General features: G+C 41.3%; 2 protein-coding genes across 5 annotated transcripts in view; both read left to right on the forward strand.

Annotated features, from left to right (window-relative positions):
- Nucleotides 1-892: 892 nt before the first annotated feature.
- TCEANC (transcription elongation factor A N-terminal and central domain containing) lies at nt 893-24,437 on the forward strand. 4 transcript variants are annotated; one of them, XM_020786704.3, is made up of 3 exons: nt 1,300-1,350; nt 20,278-20,365; nt 23,231-24,437. In XM_020786704.3, the coding sequence occupies exon 3, from the start codon at nt 23,239-23,241 to the stop codon at nt 24,292-24,294; it is 1,056 nt and encodes a 351-aa protein (XP_020642363.3). In that variant the 5' UTR covers nt 1,300-1,350; nt 20,278-20,365; nt 23,231-23,238; the 3' UTR covers nt 24,295-24,437. The 4 variants fall into 4 exon arrangements, with proteins under 4 accessions (XP_020642362.3, XP_020642363.3, XP_020642365.3 ...); XM_020786703.3 differs by lacking the exons at nt 1,300-1,350; nt 20,278-20,365 and adding an exon at nt 893-975; XM_020786706.3 differs by lacking the exon at nt 1,300-1,350 and having other exon boundaries at nt 20,286-21,668.
- The window catches only part of RAB9A (RAB9A, member RAS oncogene family), a 39,781-nt gene continuing 15,933 nt past the window's right edge, over nt 907-24,754 (forward strand). Inside the window, exon 1 of the mRNA XM_078390387.1 lies at nt 907-975. The gene's annotated coding sequence lies outside the window, so the exon portion shown is untranslated. The remainder of the gene's footprint in view (nt 976-24,754) is intronic.

A 24,754-nucleotide genomic window follows, 5' to 3' on the forward strand; every position in this document is an offset into this window, starting at 1 on the left:
CCCAGTCTTGTTTTGGGGTTTTGCTGAAGGACTAAATCACTTTTTCCCTTTCCAGACATCCTTGAGGCTTCTCTTGTTCCATCTGAAATTTCAATTCAAGCCTGTCAACATTTTGTACTGTCTCGCACCAGCAGAGGGTAGCAGAGATTCAAAATAATGTACATACTGTACCTAAAAGACTGGGTGTCAAGAACTTGCTGAGCGACAAAGGTACAAATTGCTTTGCAGGGGAAAAAACGTCGAATTTATGTTCTGCTGCGGAACATAATTTAGAGTTTCGTTACCACTTTAATCGTCAACCCTCCTGCTGCGACAAAATATTCAAAACCTAATGTACCCCCCGATTTAATCCGGAAGAAATGTTCAAGACATATTGCGGGTTAACTGAAAACACACCGGACTTACTTCGGAGCACGAGGACATGTGACTGCACAGTCAAAACGGCACATTTATTATTATTATTATTATTATTATTATTATTATTATTATTATTATTATTATTATTATTATTATTATTATTATTATTATTATTATTATTAACAACAGCAACACTGGAGGGCACTATACATGTAAGCGCTGGCGCACACACGCTTATAAAAGGGACAGACAGACAAAAATAGTGGACGATCAGCGAATCGAATGAAATATTCCTAAGTTTCAGAACAATTCTCCGTATCTGGCTCTTATGACTTAATGTATTTTCGAGCTTTGACCCAGTAATAGTGCAAACCGCTTTGGAACTGTTAAAATAAAAAAGCCCTATAGAGTTGCCCGCCCGGTCAGTCCAAATTGAGCCGCCCTCCGCCTTCGCCTCCCGACCCGCTTTCTGCCTCCCTACTAACACGGGCTCTGCGTCACCCACCAATCACAAACACAGCCGCGCCCCCCCCCCCCCCGCAGCGAGCGTCGGCGTCGAGAGTGCGCAAGCGTGGAGAGAAGCTCCCGCAGAGCGAGGGGAGTCGGTCCGGGAGGAAGGTCGGTGAGCTAAACTTCCGTGGATCCGTTCAAGAAAGGGGAGAGGAAACGGGAGCGGTTGCGAACAAATTCCTATTTGGGTGGGGTTTCTCTCCCTTAGCTCCAGAATAAGGGTGGCCGTCTAGCCTTAAGCGGCTCCGCCGGGAATTCTGGGAACTGAAATCCAGATTTTGACAGGGAGCCACTACGCCAGATTGGCTTTTGGACTAGAATTCCCATGATTCCTCGCCGTTGGCTGTGCTACTGAGGGCGGATGGGGATCGCAGTTCAATAATCCTCGAAGAGCCAGGGTTGCCCACTTTAGATTTAAGAGGGGCTGTGCTCTCTCGTTCTGTCGGCGGATGATTTCGTGCGTTTTATTTCTCTTTCCCGGCTGACAAAAGTGGGATGTACTAAACGGATGATCACTGAAAGGGATGATCGGGATGATTGCCTGCAGTTCACCTCCAAGCCCCTAGATGTCACTATCTTTTTTCACTTAAGCTCAATTTAAACAAATAATAACCAACATAAAGCTTGTAAAGATGTATGACTAATCTAAAAACGGGTTATTAGTGCATATATGTATACCTGGCACTGGTCTCTGTGCGTTTCCTGTGGGATGATGGCTGTATCTTTCTGATTTACGTGGGATGATGGGGTTATTAGTGCATATATGTATACCTGGCACTGGCCTCTATGCGTTTCCTGTGGGATGATGGCTGTATCTTTCTGATTTACGTGGGATGATGGGGTTATTAGTGCATATATGTATACCTGGCACTGGCCTCTATGCGTTTCCAGTGGGATGATGGCTGTATCTTTCTGATTTACGTGGGATGATGGGGTTATTAGTGCATATATGTATACCTGGCACTGGCCTCTATGCGTTTCCAGTGGGATGATGGCTGTATCTTTCTGATTTACGTGGGATGATGGGGTTATTAGTGCATATATGTATACCTGGCACTGGTCTCTATGCGTTTCCAGTGGGATGATGGCTGTATCTTTCTGATTTACGTGGGATGATGGGGTTATTAGTGCATATATGTATACCTGGCACTGGTCTCTATGCGTTTCCTGTGGGATGATGGCTGTATCTTTCTGATTTACGTGGGATGATGGGGTTATTAGTGCATATATGTATACCTGGCACTGGTCTCTATGCGTTTCCTGTGGGATGATGGCTGTATCTTTCTGATTTACGTGGGATGATGGGGTTATTAGTGCATATATGTATACCTGGCACTGGTCTCTATGCGTTTCCTGTGGGATGATGGCTGTATCTTTCTGATTTACGTGGGATGATGGGGTTATTAGTGCATATATGTATACCTGGCACTGGTCTCTATGCGTTTCCTGTGGGATGATGGCTGTATCTTTCTGATTTACGTGGGATGATGGGGTTATTAGTGCATATATGTATACCTGGCACTGGTCTCTATGCGTTTCCTGTGGGATGATGGCTGTATCTTTCTGATTTACGTGGGATGATGGGGTTATTAGTGCATATATGTATACCTGGCACTGGCCTCTACGCGTTTCCTGTGGGATGATGGCTGTATCTTTCTGATTTACGTGGGATGATGGGGTTATTAGTGCATATATGTTTACCTGGCACTGGCCTCTACGCGTTTCCAGTGGGATGATGGCTGTATCTTTCTGATTTACGTGGGATGATGGGGTTATTAGTGCATATATGTTTACCTGGCACTGGTCTCTATGCGTTTCCAGTGGGATGATGGCTGTATCTTTCTGATTTACGTGGGATGATGGGGTTATTAGTGCATATATGTATACCTGGCACTGGTCTCTATGCGTTTCCAGTGGGATGATGGCTGTATCTTTCTGATTTACGTGGGATGATGGGGTTATTAGTGCATATATGTATACCTGGCACTGGCCTCTATGCGTTTCCAGTGGGATGATGGCTGTATCTTTCTGATTTACGTGGGATGATGGGGTTATTAGTGCATATATGTATACCTGGCACTGGCCTCTATGCGTTTCCTGTGGGATGATGGCTGTATCTTTCTGATTTACGTGGGATGATGGGGTTATTAGTGCATATATGTATACCTGGCACTGGCCTCTATGCGTTTCCTGTGGGATGATGGCTGTATCTTTCTGATTTACGTGGGATGATGGGGTTATTAGTGCATATATGTATACCTGGCACTGGCCTCTACGCGTTTCCTGTGGGATGATGGCTGTATCTTTCTGATTTACGTGGGATGATGGGGTTATTAGTGCATATATGTTTACCTGGCACTGGCCTCTACGCGTTTCCAGTGGGATGATGGCTGTATCTTTCTGATTTCCGTGGGATGATGGGGTTATTAGTGCATGTATGTATACCTGGCACTGGCCTCTACGCGTTTCCAGTGGGATGATGGCTGTATCTTTCTGATTTACGTGGGATGATGGGGTTATTAGTGCATGTATGTATACCTGGCACTGGTCTCTATGCGTTTCCAGTGGGATGATGGCTGTATCTTTCTGATTTACGTGGGATGATGGGGTTATTAGTGCATGTATGTATACCTGGCACTGGCCTCTATGCGTTTCCAGTGGGATGATGGCTGTATCTTTCTGATTTACGTGGGATGATGGGGTTATTAGTGCATGTATGTATACCTGGCACTGGCCTCTATGCGTTTCCTGTGGGATGATGGCTGTATCTTTCTGATTTACGTGGGATGATGGGGTTATTAGTGCATGTATGTATACCTGGCACTGGCCTCTATGCGTTTCCAGTGGGATGATGGCTGTATCTTTCGGATTTACGTGGGATGATGGGGTTATTAGTGCATGTATGTATACCTGGCACTGGCCTCTATGCGTTTCCAGTGGGATGATGGCTGTATCTTTCGGATTTACGTGGGATGATGGGGTTATTAGTGCATGTATGTATACCTGGCACTGGCCTCTATGCGTTTCCTGTGGGATGATGGCTGTATCTTTCGGATTTACGTGGGATGATGGGGTTATTAGTGCATATATGTTTACCTGGCACTGGCCTCTACGCGTTTCCAGTGGGATGATGGCTGTATCTTTCTGATTTACGTGGGATGATGGGGTTATTAGTGCATATATGTTTACCTGGCACTGGTCTCTACGCGTTTCCAGTGGGATGATGGCTGTATCTTTCTGATTTACGTGGGATGATGGGGTTATTAGTGCATATATGTATACCTGGCACTGGCCTCTACGCGTTTCCAGTGGGATGATGGCTGTATCTTTCTGATTTACGTGGGATGATGGGGTTATTAGTGCATATATGTATACCTGGCACTGGCCTCTATGCGTTTCCAGTGGGATGATGGCTGTATCTTTCTGATTTACGTGGGATGATGGGGTTATTAGTGCATATATGTATACCTGGCACTGGCCTCTATGCGTTTCCAGTGGGATGATGGCTGTATCTTTCTGATTTACGTGGGATGATGGGGTTATTAGTGCATATATGTATACCTGGCACTGGCCTCTATGCGTTTCCAGTGGGATGATGGCTGTATCTTTCTGATTTACGTGGGATGATGGGGTTATTAGTGCATATATGTATACCTGGCACTGGCCTCTATGCGTTTCCAGTGGGATGATGGCTGTATCTTTCTGATTTACGTGGGATGATGGGGTTATTAGTGCATATATGTATACCTGGGACTGGCCTCTATGCGTTTCCAGTGGGATGATGGCTGTATCTTTCTGATTTACGTGGGATGATGGGGTTATTAGTGCATATATGTATACCTGGCACTGGTCTCTATGCGTTTCCAGTGGGATGATGGCTGTATCTTTCTGATTTACGTGGGATGATGGGGTTATTAGTGCATATATGTATACCTGGCACTGGTCTCTATGCGTTTCCTGTGGGATGATGGCTGTATCTTTCTGATTTACGTGGGATGATGGGGTTATTAGTGCATATATGTATACTTGGCACTGGTCTCTATGCGTTTCCAGTGGGATGATGGCTGTATCTTTCTGATTTACGTGGGATGATGGGGTTATTAGTGCATATATTTATACCTGGCACTGGTCTCTATGCGTTTCCAGTGGGATGATGGCTGTATCTTTCTGATTTACGTGGGATGATGGGGTTATTAGTGCATATATGTATACCTGGCACTGGTCTCTATGCGTTTCCAGTGGGATGATGGCTGTATCTTTCTGATTTACGTGGGATGATGGGGTTATTAGTGCATATATGTATACCTGGCACTGGTCTCTATGCGTTTCCAGTGGGATGATGGCTGTATCTTTCTGATTTACGTGGGATGATGGGGTAAATAATTTCAACTCTATATGGAACTTCAATTTCTTCTGCTAACACATTGGACTATTTAGAATAGTATATATTTCTTGAGAAAATGAAATAGTCATTTGTGTGACTGAAATGCATTTATAGTGGGTAAAGTAGTCCAGGCCATAAACATTGTTGGCTAGTGTGTGTAATGTGGTCTACTATAGGCTTCATATTTGTGAAAAGTGGGGGGGGGGGTAGTCTCATTGGTGGTCTAAGATATCGCCGTAGTGTATGGAGGTCTTTAATATAGTATAACATGTTTAAGGCTGGGTCCACACTGGAGTTTCCAAGTTCTGCTTAGCTGTTCCGTCTGAAACAGCTGAGTGGCACTTTATGGACCTATTTTTTTTGTTTTCATCCTTATGCACACACAACAGAAGGGACACCCATAGACTTCTATGAGGATTCCATAAATGTCTGTAAAATTCTGTTTATTTTGAGCATAAAAAAATAAAAATAAGGGGTTTTTTTTAGGTATTAAAACCATAGTGTACCAAAAACTACACATATTTGGTTTCACTTGAATAGTATCAACCTGCACAATAAAAGACAACTTGTCATTTATACGAACTATGAACTCCAAAAAAAGTAACCACTCTCAAAAATTGCATAATTGCATTTTTTTTCCACATTTTACCCCACATAGTAATTTTTTACTGATTTCTTAGTACATTACAGGCTAAAATAAACAATGTGAACACAAAGTACAAGCACAGAAAACAAACCCTTAAACCCCTTTTGGTCGTAGACCAAAAAAATAAATAAATATTATGTTCTTGAAAGGCGAGGATGAAAAAACGAACGCTCAGAAAAAAACAAATGTATCAGGAAGGGGTTAAAGTGTCCCCACTGCTCATGATCATCTGTCATCTACATAGATGTATACATACACACATGTAACCACACAAATATGCTCCGATATATTGTATACACCCCCAAATGCAACTTAGTAATCCACAAGCAAAAAATTGGTACAAACTTTTTTTTTAATACTGTTTAAGAATAAAATAACAAAGCAAGTAATTAGTGAGATGTAGTACAATCTCTATCAAGTGGTGGGAGGTAAGCTTTTCCTGTATAAACATTTTATGTAAACCAATTTTTAAGAAGGTATTTTATCTCTTTTGCATTGTAAGCATATATAATATGTTGGTATTCTTCCTTTTGATGCTTCACATTTTTGGTGATACCACTTTCGACATATGACACAAAAAATTTGTTTCTCTTCGTGTTCTAAGTCTAGAAAACAATGGCTTGATGAGCACATTGTCCAACCTTCTGCACTGCCATAGTGGGATGCAAAATTTCTTATGTCCTCTTCTGTATTTCTTTCCATTAGTTGTATCATGGGTGGATTATAAATTAACATTTTTTGTGATATTCTTTGGTGTATTTTTTCTCCTTTTTCTCCCATGTGCTGGTAATCCAGTAGTTTCACCACTTCATCTAGCCACTTTCGCACTTTTAAACTGTCAAAATTTTTTATATATTGAAGTCCATTACATATGCTATATGTGTGGATTAAAACGTGTAATCCACAGTCATAGGCATTGTTTTGTTTTGGGCAGTCTGCACTTACTATCCAGGTCCATTCAGTCTCTAGATACTGTACATTTGAACATAAAGCATAAATGCCATAAAGTATTTTTTGTATTATTTGGCAATACTTGTCATATGCATTGTTTGACAATGAATCCAGTATTATTACTTTCTTCTGGCGAAGATCAGCAACAGCTAAAAGCCAATGTACCCCTCCACCATACAAAGATAGGTCTGTATTTATAGGAAAAAGTAAGGCATCAAAGTTTAAAAGGGACATATGATCTGCCAGTTTTAAAAAAGGCAAGTACCCTCCATTGGCCACAGCATGGAAATAATGGGTTGGCACAGCAAAACAACAGCTGGAAAGAGCAGATGACTTTATAATGTTTATTAATGCAGAGTCTAAAATGTCTCCTTCCAGCCAAGCCTGGGGTTTTAGACATGGTGTGCGGATGTCAAAGTCGCCTTCAATATTGTGCCAGGGATAATTCTCTTTCTGAATGTTTATCTTCTTTGGGGTACTTGTGTTTTTTGGACATGGGAAATCCTCAACAATTAAATCAACAGAATTACTTTCTGATGACAACTCTATAATGGATGTTTCTTCTTTTGTGGCAAATTGTGTACTACGTGCAAGCATTGAATCAGGCGCTGGTTCTGTTATATATGCATAATCTTCTTTGCGTGGTTTTTTGCGACCTGATTTTCCCTCACAGCGCTTTTTTCTTGCTTGTTTTCTTAATGTTGATAGGCAGTATGAAAAAGTGTCTTGTATAAAAATTCCAGTAGCTTTTTGCACAGCGATTATATGAAAGCAGAGACCAGAGCTTTTACATGAGCAACTTGGCTTTGGGGATAAAAAGACAGAATGCACTTCTTTTTTAAAAGGATTTTTAACTATAAACACCTGTAACTGTGTATTCAGAGAAACTAAATTTCTTTCTATACATAAATTGGCTATGGAAGTCTGTGTCATTCTTTGACATGATTGTTTATTTATAGTTGGTGTTGTATCCGGATTCTGTGATTTTACCTTAAAAACAATTTTTTCTATGGGTAAGTAGTCTGGAAACTGTGTATGTTCTGTTGGCCTTTTCAAAAGATCTTGAAATGTAGCTTTTAGTCTAAATTTTCCAAGGCCATATTGAGCCCTTTCGAACTCATACAAATAAAATGTCTGTAGATGTTCAAAACAAAGTAGAATGCTGTCCAACGGTAGTTCCTTCCAATCAGTTGCATCCTTTAAAATGCGATTCATACTTTCACTGACATTATTGGTTGATGTTTTGTTCTTAAATGCATGAAACTGTTTGGTATAAAACCTGCTTGAAAATTGAAACATTGGCTCATGTAGGTATTTTTCAAAATAATTGCTAAAAGACTCAGACCACAGTATTCTAAATTGCTCATATTTAATTACCCACTCTTCTTTGCTCTCTGCATTTCGTAACTGTTCAATGTGATCTTTTAAAACTTTGATGTCGTCTTTTTTTCCACCAGCACGTTTTACCCAAAATTCAACATCTTTTAGGATGTGATTTCCACACAAAACTAGTGGAATGTTGGGTAAAACTTTATTGAATGCACTAATTATTCCTTTTTCACGATCAGTTACCACAGGAATATGTTTAATGCTGCTCAGGTCTAGACTAGGTGAAAGTTCACTTATAAATTTTTCATGGTGTTTTTGAAATTTCCGTTCATGAATCATAAACGCAACAGGAAAAATTGGATCATTTTGTAAAATAGTATTTCTTAGTACAAAACTAGAAACATAGAAGTCACCAAGGTTGAATGTTGTATCATAGGAAATCATCTGATTAGTTGTTGGATCATTTTGTGCCATGGTTAAAAGGTCTTTTGCTAGATCTGTTATTTCCTTTTTCCATGCTAATACAACAAGATCTGGAAAAACATTAATAATTCGAATAAATTCTATTTGGTAAGCAAGCTGTAGTGTTGCAAACAAATCATCTTTATTCCTCTTCTTAAGGTCTTCAGAGTATTTTAGATTTTGAATCTGTTTCAAATCTCTGGGACGGTTTACTGCAATTCTCGCATTATCTCCTTCTGCAGACGCTTTACTGTGCATCTCAGAATATATTTTTTTAGGAGCATTATGTTTAATACACTCTAACCTTCCTTCCACAAATAATGATGGTGTTGATGGTATAAATGGTCGGAAAGATTTCGCATTACCATGTTGAGTAGGGTGATAAAGTGAATGATCGCCAAGATAATGAATTATTACAATGTTTTTCTTTGGTCCCGTGATATATTTCCATACATTTTTCTTGAACGACAAAATACATTTTTTTCCTCTGCCATTAGGATCCTTTATTGCAAAATACCTAGAAAACAAATGCGTAAAATACAGTTTAAAACTGAGCAAAACGTCTTTAATGATTATCAACATAAAAAAAATGTAATAAACAAAATAATAATAATAATAATAATAATAATAATAATAATAATAATAATAATAATAATAATAATAATAATAATAATAATAATAATAATAATAATAATAATTAATAATGTACACTGAGGCAGTGTTCACACGGAATTTTGCTTGTTGTTGCACAATATGTGCTGGTACACCGCAAAAAAAGGCCCATGATGGAGCCGATGGGATTTGGGCTACATGTGCTTTTGTTTTGTAGAACACACGGTTTCTGGGCGTCACAGCATACATTGGAGAACAGGCAGAGTCTAATGGATTAAACTAACCAAGCTGCTATTGCAGTTCTTGCATTAGTTTGCAAAAGGGACAGGTGTTTGTAGGACCCTTCCTAACAGGGACAACATAGAGCTCAGTGGAAGGGTTTGCCTTAAAAAGAGGAGCTCATGACGCCTATATTGAACTTTTGCCAGTCAGTAAGCTGGTTTTACATATTGCTGCAATATATGCTTATAGCGACACACTGCTAAATGTACCAAGATATAAGCATGTATTGCAGCAATATGTAACACCAGCTCACCAACTGGCAAAAGTGAATGAATGGGACTCATGGCACCTACATTTAAGTCGAACCCTTTCACCGAGCGCCAAGGTGTCCCCATTTGGAAGGGTCCTACAAAAACCTGTACCTTTCCAGCACTAATGCAAAAGCAGCCACAATGGAAGGAGCGTTCAAAACCACCATGGAGACCGTATATATGTGTGTGTGTGTGTGTGTGTGTGTATATATATATACACAAGTTAACCCGTGCAGGATACTCGTGCATTCTAGTCAAATCAAGCTACTTAAGATGTTAAAAAGGTTCTTGTCATGCGCTTCGGCCTAGCCCAGGCCTCCTCAGGGGAAGTGAGTTACTTCCCGAGGCAAGAGCCCTTTTTTAACATGCCCTTTCTGATGCTGCCACCTGCTGGCTGTCAGAGGTAGTTTTGGCCACAGCCACACACACACACACACACACCACTGGGATTATATATATATAATTATAATTATATATATATATATAATTAACAAAAGGATACTATTGTAACTAACATAAAAAGATTACACTAAGTGTACTTACGCTTTGTATAGTTGCATTTCAATAAACCATTTTCGCTGCTTGTTGTTTCCACGTGAGATCCATCTGTACTGGTCCCTTGAATAGTCATTCTTGTGTAGGCTTTCCAGAGCCACAAAAATGTAGACTTCTCCTCCTTTTGGAGCCACTGGTGGTTGGTGCATGACACATTCACCAGATATATCATTTTTGAATACTTTTTCAATAAGATCAGAAATGTATTCATATGTGAGTTCTTCTTGAAGATGTTGTAAAAATGGTCTATTGGCCATGATGAAAAATTCCAAAGACCAGTTTTCAGCAGTAACAAATACTCAAGTAGCTGGAGTTATGAGCACCTTCAAAGATCTCAGAGGTCCAACAGATCTGACTTACCTCTGCATCACACAGGGTTTTATGCTTTCAATTAAATGTATCTTCTTTGCATCTCACAGAAAGGACATGTGACCAGATTGTTGTATATTGGTAAAGATACATGGAGGTCATAAACAGGTCAGAATAATTAACAGAAATTATCAAGAGGTAGACAAAGATAAGAAGAGAGAATCCCCCACAAAGAACTTGATATACTTTAATAATGCTTAGGCTGGGTCCACACTGGTGTTTACAAAGTCTGCAGAGCTTTTCCATCCAGAACGGACTGAATGGGCATATTTCTTCCGTCTGCATGTTTATACAGACTGAACAAACGTGACCTCTGTAGACTTCTTTGGGGGTTCTGTAAGTCCATAAAATTTTGTTATTTTTAAATGGAATAAAAAATGTATCATGCAATATTTTTTTTCCCTTCAGAATGAGGGGGGTGGGGGGGAGTGGGTGTCTGCAAGGGGACAGAGCCTAACAAGGGATTCAAAAATGGTTGCATACAATGTCTAATGTTGGCCATACATCAGACTAAGGCCAAGTCCACACTAGGTCCGTGCAGCCTCCGTTCGGGCTGCACGGACCTAGCCGGAACATAGACGGAGAATGCAGCAATTCTTCCGTCGATGTTCCGTACAAGCCTAACCATAGGCTTGAACGGAACATCGGCGGAAGAATGCTCCGTCGGTGTTCTGTCTACATTCCGTGCTAGGTCCGTGCAGCACGAACGGAGGCTGCACGGACCTAGTGTGGACTTAGCCTCACTTAACCACAACCCTCCAAACTTTCATCCATCAAACCTGTTTGTCCAACTAAAACAGCGCGGCATAAATCTAACCAACTCTTCATCAGACAAGCCAACCTGCTGACCTTCTGTCCAACTTGAGATATCACCGGAGTAGGCCGGATTCACACTGCTCTATTGTCCCCCATGGGATTGCTGTGGCTTTCTTACAGCATCTGTTAGGGTACTGTCTGACACCTTTTAGTGTGGTATCCTAATGGATACAGTGAAATAGTTGCAAAAACACTGTATGAACTTCTTCTGCATGGTTTCAATAAATAATTTTTCTCAAAGACTGGCTATACTGAATAATTCCAGCAGAACCACAACTTCCAGCATCACAAACTGTCCATAATAGATAAAACAATAAACTAGATCTGTTAGTTTGAACTCTAATGCTGGCCATACACTAGGATGACATCATGCATCGTGTGGTCACAGTATATTTTTATGTAAGATGTTGTTTAAACACGCACTCCCGCTCGACGTTCGTTGAATCTTATGTTCCTTCTATTTGACCATAAGATCCATCAATTTTCTTTGCACATCACGTGCGCATTGAGTGTGCCAGAATGTGCATTGGTAAATATAGGAGGAGTCAAATGGGAGTTGGTCCTGCAGCGAGTCATCCCAGTATATGGTTAGGGTAACCCTAACCACAAACCTTTAAAGGTTAATTTCATAATATCGATGATAGGACACTCGACAGTCAGAATATTACCCTTGTGGAGGTTGACCTTGCAGAACAGACGATCTTCTGCAAGTCGATCATTTTATATAGTCAATCTTGCACAAGAGCCGATGTTCTGCTTGTCGACTTTCCACAGTTGACCTAAGGAGAATTGACCTACTGGCCATAGACAGCCAGATCCCCAATAAACTAACCTGTCACCCTTGAGAGTAAATCAGCTATTACAGACAAAACTGGTTGTGGTACAATAGGTCTCAGCTTGCCTTCACAGACAGGTGATGCAGGGTTACAGGTTCTATCACAGTATGTGCCTAAAGTAAGGGTGCGCTGTACTGATACCTGGATTATCAACACAGCAGTTCCAGCTGTTTAATCGATGGCCGTTAGGTTAACTGTGAAAGTTTGACGGGCATGAGGTCAACTCATGTGGAAGGTTGAATTATGGTTATGGGTTGTAGTTGGAGTTAAGATTAGGGGTTAAACATAGGGTTTATTGTTAGGGTTAGGTTTTGGGCCTACGGTTTGGGTTTAGGGTTATTTCATTTTTTAAATATTGTGTTTTAATTCTGTTTTGTTTTTAGCCCCATTATGGGACTAGATTAGACTATGCGACCGCTTGATAGCAATACTGCATTACAATATACTAATTACAATATACTACCTATAAACAACTGACCAATACGGTCAAATATATGGGCCAATATGTCAAACTAGATCATATGCACTAAAAAAAAGACATAAACTACAGCCTTTATTAAAAATGATACATTTTATTAAATATTAAATAAACAGACAATAAATAGACAAGAATAAAAAACCCGATAATGGATGCAGACAAATGCTGGGTTGATATGCAAATTACACAATCCTTATTGCATAGTGATCAATAAGCAATCACAAAAAATACAACAAAGTAACAATATAAATAATCAATATAATAAATTATATCTTATAACCTCTAGTTTAATCCACTGGGGTTATTGGGGAAGCCTGTCCTAGGTGTCTGGTACCCTTTAAAGCTAAACTGTGCTGCTGCTGTACACTGCTGGCTACGCTGTAAAATGAGTACACTATGGGGAGATATCAGATACAGACTTCAGCTGTAGTCTTATCCTTTCCTGCTATGTCTAGCACCTGGCCATTGGAGCCGGCCACAGAACAGCCAGCACCAAGGCAGGTGAAAGCACCTGATAAGCTGCAAACAAATAATACTCCTTATATAAAATAAGCATAGCAGCTGTGCTGTGAATGGTAACAGGCAAGTCATGAGCTCCATACTTAAAAAAAAAAAAAAAAAAAATTGCTTTGAACACAATTGCTACTTTTTTGGCAAGTAGCTGTTTCTATGACCTATTTGTGTGCTTACATTCCTTCATTTATTTATTTTCTTTTATACTGGGATTACATGTTTGATGGGTCCATAACAGATTACCAGTTTTCCATATATTTATGGGTTCAACATATATTTGCTGTTCTGGAACGAATTAATATTCCATGTTGAGGGACCACTAAAAAAATAAAGCCATCATCCCACAGGAAACGCATAGAGACCAGTGCCAGGTATACATATATGCACTAATAACCCCATCATCCCACGTAAATCAGAAAGATACAGCCATCATCCCACTGGAAACGCATAGAGACCAGTGCCAGGTATACATATATGCACTAATAACCCCATCATCCCACGTAAATCAGAAAGATACAGCCATCATCCCACTGGAAACGCATAGAGACCAGTGCCAGGTATACATATATGCACTAATAACCCCATCATCCCACGTAAATCAGAAAGATACAGCCATCATCCCACTGGAAACGCATAGAGACCAGTCCCAGGTATACATATATGCACTAATAACCCCATCATCCCACGTAAATCAGAAAGATACAGCCGTCATCCCACTGGAAACGCATAGAGACCAGTGCCAGGTATACATATATGCACTAATAACCCCATCATCCCACGTAAATCAGAAAGATACAGCCGTCATCCCACAGGAAACGCATAGAGACCAGTGCCAGGTATACATATATGCACTAATAACCCCATCATCCCACGTAAATCAGAAAGATACAGCCGTCATCCCACTGGAAACGCATAGAGACCAGTGCCAGGTATACATATATGCACTAATAACCCCATCATCCCACGTAAATCAGAAAGATACAGCCGTCATCCCACTGGAAACGCATAGAGGCCAGTGCCAGGTATACATATATGCACTAATAACCCCATCATCCCACGTAAATCAGAAAGATACAGCCGTCATCCCACTGGAAACGCATAGAGGCCAGTGCCAGGTATACATATATGCACTAATAACCCCATCATCCCACGTAAATCAGAAAGATACAGCCGTCATCCCACTGGAAACGCATAGAGGCCAGTGCCAGGTATACATATATGCACTAATAACCCCATCATCCCACGTAAATCAGAAAGATACAGCCGTCATCCCACTGGAAACGCATAGAGGCCAGTGCCAGGTATACATATATGCACTAATAACCCCATCATCCCACGTAAATCAGAAAGATACAGCCATCATCCCACAGGAAACGCATAGAGGCCAGTGCCAGGTATACATATATGCACTAATAACCCCATCATCCCACGTAAATCAGAAAGATACAGCCATCATCCCACAGGAAACGCATAGAGGCCAGTGCCAGGTATACATATATGCACTAATAACCCCATCATCCCACGTAAATCAGAAAGATACAGCCATCATCCCACAGGAAACGCATAGAGGCCAGTCCCAGGTATACATATATGCACTAATAACCCCATCATCCCACGTAAATCAGAAAGATACAGCCATCATCCCACTGGAAACGCATAGAGGCCAGTGCCAGGTATACATATATGCACTAATAACCCCATCATCCCACGTAAATCAGAAAGATACAGCCATCATCCCACTGGAAACGCAAAGAGGCCAGTGCCAGGTATACATATATGCACTAATAACCCCATCATCCCACGTAAATCAGAAAGATACAGCCATCATCCCACTGGAAACGCATAGAGGCCAGTGCCAGGTATACATATATGCACTAATAACCCCATCATCCCACGTAAATCAGAAAGATACAGCCATCATCCCACTGGAAACGCATAGAGGCCAGTCCCAGGTATACATATATGCACTAATAACCCCATCATCCCACGTAAATCAGAAAGATACAGCCATCATCCCACAGGAAACGCATAGAGGCCAGTCCCAGGTATACATATATGCACTAATAACCCCATCATCCCACGTAAATCAGAAAGATACAGCCATCATCCCACTGGAAACGCATAGAGGCCAGTGCCAGGTATACATATATGCACTAATAACCCCATCATCCCACGTAAATCAGAAAGATACAGCCGTCATCCCACAGGAAACGCATAGAGGCCAGTGCCAGGTATACATATATGCACTAATAACCCCATCATCCCACGTAAATCAGAAAGATACAGCCGTCATCCCACTGGAAACGCATAGAGGCCAGTGCCAGGTATACATATATGCACTAATAACCCCATCATCCCACGTAAATCAGAAAGATACAGCCGTCATCCCACTGGAAACGCATAGAGGCCAGTGCCAGGTATACATATATGCACTAATAACCCCATCATCCCACGTAAATCAGAAAGATACAGCCGTCATCCCACTGGAAACGCATAGAGGCCAGTGCCAGGTATACATATATGCACTAATAACCCCATCATCCCACGTAAATCAGAAAGATACAGCCGTCATCCCACAGGAAACGCATAGAGGCCAGTGCCAGGTATACATATATGCACTAATAACCCCATCATCCCACGTAAATCAGAAAGATACAGCCGTCATCCCACTGGAAACGCATAGAGGCCAGTGCCAGGTATACATATATGCACTAATAACCCCATCATCCCACGTAAATCAGAAAGATACAGCCATCATCCCACTGGAAACGCATAGAGGCCAGTGCCAGGTATACATATATGCACTAATAACCCCATCATCCCACGTAAATCAGAAAGATACAGCCATCATCCCACTGGAAACGCATAGAGGCCAGTGCCAGGTATACATATATGCACTAATAACCCCATCATCCCACGTAAATCAGAAAGATACAGCCATCATCCCACAGGAAACGCATAGAGGCCAGTCCCAGGTATACATATATGCACTAATAACCCCATCATCCCACGTAAATCAGAAAGATACAGCCATCATCCCACAGGAAACGCATAGAGGCCAGTGCCAGGTATACATATATGCACTAATAACCCCATCATCCCACGTAAATCAGAAAGATACAGCCATCATCCCACTGGAAACGCATAGAGGCCAGTGCCAGGTATACATATATGCACTAATAACCCCATCATCCCACGTAAATCAGAAAGATACAGCCATCATCCCACTGGAAACGCATAGAGGCCAGTGCCAGGTATACATATATGCACTAATAACCCCATCATCCCACGTAAATCAGAAAGATACAGCCATCATCCCACTGGAAACGCATAGAGGCCAGTGCCAGGTATACATATATGCACTAATAACCCCATCATCCCACGTAAATCAGAAAGATACAGCCATCATCCCACTGGAAACGCATAGAGGCCAGTGCCAGGTATACATATATGCACTAATAACCCCATCATCCCACGTAAATCAGAAAGATACAGCCATCATCCCACAGGAAACGCATAGAGGCCAGTCCCAGGTATACATATATGCACTAATAACCCCATCATCCCACGTAAATCAGAAAGATACAGCCATCATCCCACAGGAAACGCATAGAGGCCAGTCCCAGGTATACATATATGCACTAATAACCCCATCATCCCACGTAAATCAGAAAGATACAGCCATCATCCCACTGGAAACGCATAGAGGCCAGTGCCAGGTATACATATATGCACTAATAACCCCATCATCCCACGTAAATCAGAAAGATACAGCCATCATCCCACTGGAAACGCATAGAGGCCAGTGCCAGGTATACATATATGCACTAATAACCCCATCATCCCACGTAAATCAGAAAGATACAGCCATCATCCCACTGGAAACGCATAGAGGCCAGTGCCACGTATACATATATGCACTAATAACCCCATCATCCCACGTAAATCAGAAAGATACAGCCATCATCCCACAGGAAACGCATAGAGGCCAGTGCCAGGTATACATATATGCACTAATAACCCCATCATCCCACGTAAATCAGAAAGATACAGCCATCATCCCACAGGAAACGCATAGAGGCCAGTCCCAGGTATACATATATGCACTAATAACCCCATCATCCCACGTAAATCAGAAAGATACAGCCATCATCCCACAGGAAACGCATAGAGGCCAGTCCCAGGTATACATATATGCACTAATAACCCCATCATCCCACGTAAATCAGAAAGATACAGCCATCATCCCACTGGAAACGCATAGAGGCCAGTGCCAGGTATACATATATGCACTAATAACCCCATCATCCCACGTAAATCAGAAAGATACAGCCATCATCCCACTGGAAACGCAAAGAGGCCAGTGCCAGGTATACATATATGCACTAATAACCCCATCATCCCACGTAAATCAGAAAGATACAGCCATCATCCCACTGGAAACGCATAGAGGCCAGTGCCAGGTATACATATATGCACTAATAACCCCATCATCCCACGTAAATCAGAAAGATACAGCCATCATCCCACTGGAAACGCATAGAGGCCAGTGCCAGGTATACATATATGCACTAATAACCCCATCATCCCACGTAAATCAGAAAGATACAGCCATCATCCCACTGGAAACGCATAGAGGCCAGTGCCAGGTATACATATATGCACTAATAACCCCATCATCCGACGTAAATCAGAAAGATACAGCCATCATCCCACTGGAAACGCATAGAGGCCAGTGCCAGGTATACATATATGCACTAATAACCCCATCATCCCACGTAAATCAGAAAGATACAGCCATCATCCCACAGGAAACGCATAGAGGCCAGTCCCAGGTATACATATATGCACTAATAACCCCATCATCCCACGTAAATCAGAAAGATACAGCCATCATCCCACTGGAAACGCATAGAGGCCAGTGCCAGGTATACATATATGCACTAATAACCCCATCATCCCACGTAAATCAGAAAGATACAGCCATCATCCCACTGGAAACGCATAGAGGCCAGTGCCAGGTATACATATATGCACTAATAACCCCATCATCCCACGTAAATCAGAAAGATACAGCCATCATCCCACTGGAAACGCATAGAGGCCAGTGCCAGGTATACATATATGCACTAATAACCCCATCATCCCACGTAAATCAGAAAGATACAGCCATCATCCCACAGGAAACGCATAGAGGCCAGTGCCAGGTATACATATATGCACTAATAACCCCATCATCCCACGTAAATCAGAAAGATACAGCCATCATCCCACTGGAAACGCATAGAGGCCAGTGCCAGGTATACATATATGCACTAATAACCCCATCATCCCACGTAAATCAGAAAGATACAGCCATCATCCCACTGGAAACGCATAGAGGCCAGTGCCAGGTATACATATATGCACTAATAACCCCATCATCCCACGTAAATCAGAAAGATACAGCCATCATCCCACTGGAAACGCATAGAGGCCAGTGCCAGGTATACATATATGCACTAATAACCCCATCATCCCACGTAAATCAGAAAGATACAGCCATCATCCCACTGGAAACGCATAGAGGCCAGTGCCAGGTATACATATATGCACTAATAACCCCATCATCCCACGTAAATCAGAAAGATACAGCCATCATCCCACAGGAAACGCATAGAGGCCAGTGCCAGGTATACATATATGCACTAATAACCCCATCATCCCACGTAAATCAGAAAGATACAGCCATCATCCCACAGGAAACGCATAGAGGCCAGTCCCAGGTATACATATATGCACTAATAACCCCATCATCCCACGTAAATCAGAAAGATACAGCCATCATCCCACTGGAAACGCATAGAGGCCAGTGCCAGGTATACATATATGCACTAATAACCCCATCATCCCACGTAAATCAGAAAGATACAGCCATCATCCCACTGGAAACGCATAGAGGCCAGTGCCAGGTATACATATATGCACTAATAACCCCATCATCCCACGTAAATCAGAAAGATACAGCCATCATCCCACTGGAAACGCATAGAGGCCAGTGCCAGGTATACATATATGCACTAATAACCCCATCATCCCACGTAAATCAGAAAGATACAGCCATCATCCCACTGGAAACGCATAGAGGCCAGTGCCAGGTATACATATATGCACTAATAACCCCATCATCCCACGTAAATCAGAAAGATACAGCCATCATCCCACAGGAAACGCATAGAGGCCAGTGCCAGGTATACATATATGCACTAATAACCCCATCATCCCACGTAAATCAGAAAGATACAGCCATCATCCCACAGGAAACGCATAGAGGCCAGTGCCAGGTATACATATATGCACTAATAACCCCATCATCCCACGTAAATCAGAAAGATACAGCCATCATCCCACTGGAAACGCATAGAGGCCAGTGCCAGGTATACATATATGCACTAATAACCCCATCATCCCACGTAAATCAGAAAGATACAGCCATCATCCCACTGGAAACGCATAGAGACCAGTGCCAGGTATACATATATGCACTAATAACCCCATCATCCCACGTAAATCAGAAAGATACAGCCATCATCCCACAGGAAACGCATAGAGACCAGTGCCAGGTATACATATATGCACTAATAACCCCATCATCCCACGTAAATCAGAAAGATACAGCCATCATCCCACAGGAAACGCATAGAGACCAGTCCCAGGTATACATATATGCACTAATAACCCCATCATCCCACGTAAATCAGAAAGATACAGCCATCATCCCACAGGAAACGCATAGAGACCAGTCCCAGGTATACATATATGCACTAATAACCCCATCATCCCACGTAAATCAGAAAGATAAGATAGTGACATCTAGGGGCTTGGAGGTGAACTGCAGGCAATCATCCCGATCATCCCTTTCAGTGATCATCCGTTTAGTACATCCCGACAAAAGTCTGCCCTTCCCTGTTCCAGAGGGGCAACTTCACTTTCAGCGCTGCTTCTCCACTGGAAGTGGGAGGAAAGGTAGAAGAGGTACCTAGTGCTTTTTTTTTTTTAAATCTTCTTTGCATATATTTAAAAACTCAAGACCAGTGTTTTTAATCCCTCACACAAGAAAGTAACAGTTCAGGACAGAAAATACAGTGTTTTGGGATGCTAACTGGTGTGGAAGTAAAATTCTCAGTCCATGTGTGATATTTATAAATACCCAAAAGCTTATCAGGCAAAATCCAAAGGAAAAAAAGAACATAAATTAAAATTAAAGGGTGTTGGGTTTTTTTGTCCTGGTTTATTTCTTTTGGATTTGGCCTGATATAGTTGCACAGACTAACACAGCTGTTTCTTCTAAAATTACTTAAAAGCTGTAAGGGAAAGTATTATGCACATGTCAAAGGCACAATTTTATTTGATGTGCTTCAAAGCTGATTATTGACAGGGTTGGTTTCTAGGGTTGGTTCTTATCAAACTGCCTTTGGTATGTACTTGTGCGCACCTAGCCTATATATCTTTATCTTGTCACCGCTAGTCTTGCTTTCTGCACTGGGGGAAAGCCAAGAGCTACAGCCATTTGGGGATGCTGTAGGTGTAACAGGTCTCAAGATACTCTTTTTCCTTAGAGTACTGAGGATTTTACAAGGATTTTCAAGGGACAATATATTGTAAGAACCTTTGGCTTACCCCACACAGATAGGTGACGTTCAGAATTCTGCAAAGTGTGGACTGTAATCCTCTCTAATATAATGTAGGAATCTTGGAGTTCACTATTCATATAAATATCGTAGTAATAATCCTTTTATATCAAGCCAATTTTGACATATTCAACCATTTTTAGGGTTCTCCAGACAGAGACTATTCAGAAGTGGTTTAGCATTCCCTTCTTCTGAGGATGCTCTTGGACTGTGTAGCTTGTCCAAGGCCATACAAGGTGGTTGTACGCACAACAGCCACAACGGGGAACTAAACTTACAACCTTTAGCTCCACAGCCAGATACGTAAACTACTGAGCTATCCAGCCATCTATTCATATAAAAAGGATGCAGCATACTGAGAATCAGTGAGAATTTGATGCAATCCTTGGTAGGCCAAACAAACCCAATTGGGTCTTTTGTCCCTTTGCTGGAAAAGAAATTACTCCTGTTAGATGAGCTCTGCCTTTGGTTCTAATTCTGTGACTGCACAAAGAATGTAGTACTTTCCTGTGAAAAGACTTGTGTTTAAAGAGCAACCTTGGGATCCTATATTTAAAGGATACTGCAGGGCACAGTTATACATTCTACAATTATACAGTGTACATCTAAGTCTGTTCACTTCGAGGTAAACCTGAATGGGTTTATTGGTAAGTATGCATTGGACTGTAGCTTATTTTATGTATTAGAAGAATTATATCCTGTCTTTTGTCCTTCATTTTGGATTGTGTAGTCTTACAGTTTTCAAGGTATTCAGAAGTAGTTTACCATTGCCTTCTCTTGTCTTGTATTAACAAGATTTAGCTTGAGCGTTACTGCTGCCATCTCTGAAAATTGTTTGTCTCTTTGCACTACTGCTGCTGCCCAGCAGCTACCCTACCCTTTAAGTTTTTCTCTGCCCCAATTTACCACTGGAATGATCAGCTATCTTCTGCTGATGTGATTGTAATTCTCAAAAATGATAGGTACATCTGTTGTCTCAGCTTTGACTGTTCCACTTTTGGTGACTCTGCTAGGAGTCCAGATTTGTAAAGTAGTTGCTTTCACTTTCCCTGACACACTCAAACCTGTGTGTCATATTAAAGTGTGCATCCAGGAACTTGAATTTGCAAGTCCTGAGCAGGTTCTTAAAAAAGTGGACCTTTCAGAGGTCACTAGTTCATAATTTAATTCAGTGCCATCAAGTCAGTTCTGGTTTATGTGACCCTTGAGAGGGTTTCTTAGATATCAAATACTCAGAAGCCTTTACCAGCCCATTCTTCTGGTGGCACTCTAGGATTGTGCAGGCCACACAGACTAACTCTTCTCCTGGGAGGCAGAATGGGAAACTGAACTCCCAAGCCTGGCTTCATCACCAAGTACTTTGACACACAAATCTAGCCACATCTTATTCCTAAATCACAGAGTTTCCGTAAACTGGAAGCAACTTGATATCAGGTAATAATGTTTGTCCTTAACAGGAGCCCTAATATGTTAAAGTAACAAGATGTGTGCAAACCTTGTAAAGTGAAAGTTATACATATTTGTGTTCTTGGGCTGCAGCCACAGCTTCCAGAATTGGATTACAGCTCCACAGCAATTATGTGAGTTGTAGTCCAGAAAGACAAATACAGTGGTGCCCCGCATAGCGAGGTTATTCCGTTCCGGATTAACTCTCGCTATGCGGAATCGTCGCTAAACAGGTAGAGGAAACGTATTGAAACGCATTAAACTTAGTTTAATGCGTTCCAATACCTTGCTTACTTACCCGTTCAGTGAGGATTCCCCTTGCCGGCAGCCATTTTCGCGCCCTCGCTAAGTGAGGGCAGGGCGCGAAAACGGCTGCCGGCAGCCATTTCCGGGCTTCCGGCGGCCATTTTGGAACCGCCGATCAGCTGTTCGGCGGCTCCAAAATGGCCGCCGCAATACCCGATCTTCGCAATGCGGGTTTTCCCCATTGCGAAGATCGGGTATGTTTCTGTATAGCGATCCCGAAAAAGGGATTGCTATACGGAAACATCGCTATACGGTGCACTCGCTAAGCGAGGCACCACTGTATACACATCTTTAGTACTGACTATCATATTTGCCTTTCTATAATATGTAGCTGGAATATTTGATAAAATATTTTTGCAAAAGTCATCTGATCATGATTTCTTGCATTGTACCTCTACCCGTTAAATACAAAATATACTGCTTGTAGAAAAACCTGTATTTGTTATTTTCATTTTAGGATTTACTATGTCTGACAAAAAAGAGATTATGACTAGAGCTAGCTGTATAGAGAATCTGCTGTCTGGAAAAAGATATCAAGATATTGGAAATCATCTTGCTTATCTTGAAACTGTTGATGTAACTGTTGACAATCTTCAGGAAACAGATATTGCCAAGGCTGTATTCAGAATTCTCAAAAACTGTCCATCTATGGTACTGAAAAATAAGGCAAAGCATTTACTGTCAAGGTGGAAAACACTTTATAAGAATCATTGCAATCAATCAATACAAGAAAAACAAGTGCCTGACAATGCAAAAGAAGATTTGAATCACCTTCAAATAGTCTCTGAAGATATAAACTCTTCTGGAAAACTGAATCAGCATGAAAAATCAAGTCCTGCCAGTTCCAGCAGTTGGCTGCCTTCAGAAAACCATTCAAACAACGCTGAAAGTCATGTGCAAAAGGATCAAGCAAATCTACAGTTACTGAGTCAGTCTGGTTGTGTTAATGAAACAAACTTACAGCAGCATCATGCCTTGGCTTTGAGATTTAAATGCACAAAACTTCTTTACGAAGCTTTGATTGACTCTGCAACAAGTACTGAAGATAGCGAAAAGCATCGCAAAATAGCTGAGGAAATTGAACAGCACATCTTTGCACTTTATGCTAAAAATGACAGGAAATACAAAAATTGCATCCGAAGCAAAGTTTCTAATTTGAAGAATCCTAAAAATTCTCACTTAAAACATAATCTCTTTATAGGAGTTCTCAGTCCTGAGACATTTGCTGGAATGTCTGCCATGGAAATGGCATATGATGAACTGAAGCAGCTCAGGGCTTCATATACTGAATCAGTAGTTTGGGAGCATCAGCTTCCCCAAAATATCAGTGGTTCACATACAAACAAAATAAAATGCAGACACTGTGAAAAATTTGATTGCACTGTTACTGTGATTGCAAGGGGAGCTCTCTTCCTTCCTGGTTGGGTGCGAAGTACAAATCCAGATGAACAAATGATGACGTATGTAATTTGTAATGAATGTGGAGAGCAGTGGTACCACAGCAGGTGGAATTGTTTATGATCATGTATTCTCTAGTAAATTTGTCTTTTGAGATCTTAAATATAAAATTTCAGATTCCCTAAGTAAGGTATCTGACTATAAAAATGCACACTATAGCACAATCAGTGTAATAATACATTTGATAAATAAATAATGTTATATAATGTATGTCTGGTTTTTCAAATATACTAAAAAAGTTCTGCTTTTATAATACATAATGCTGGGCCAAACTGAGCATAGCTTCACAACTATTTTCCCAACGCTTGCATTCCCCTTTCTTGTAAGTTTCTCAGGGTAGATTACAAAGGGCCATAAAGAATGATGAAGCAGAGACAGGAATGTCCCTGTTGCCAAGATGGTATATGTATTGATTCTTGAGGGAAGGGAGCAGCTTCAAAAACTTTAGTATGTAGCAAACTCTGAGTGACTATATGGCATTGTCATACCATTTCATACTGCTCACAGTCTTAACTAGTCAAAA

Source organism: Pogona vitticeps, chromosome 3 (assembly GCF_051106095.1).
Source record: "Pogona vitticeps strain Pit_001003342236 chromosome 3, PviZW2.1, whole genome shotgun sequence".
In the NCBI taxonomy this organism is placed as follows: Eukaryota; Metazoa; Chordata; class Lepidosauria; order Squamata; family Agamidae; genus Pogona; species Pogona vitticeps.

Bases quoted from the DNA above. Each gene is read 5' to 3' on its own strand.
- TCEANC (XM_020786703.3), top strand. From the start codon at position 23,239: ATGTCTGACAAAAAAGAGATTATGACTAGAGCTAGCTGTATAGAGAAT.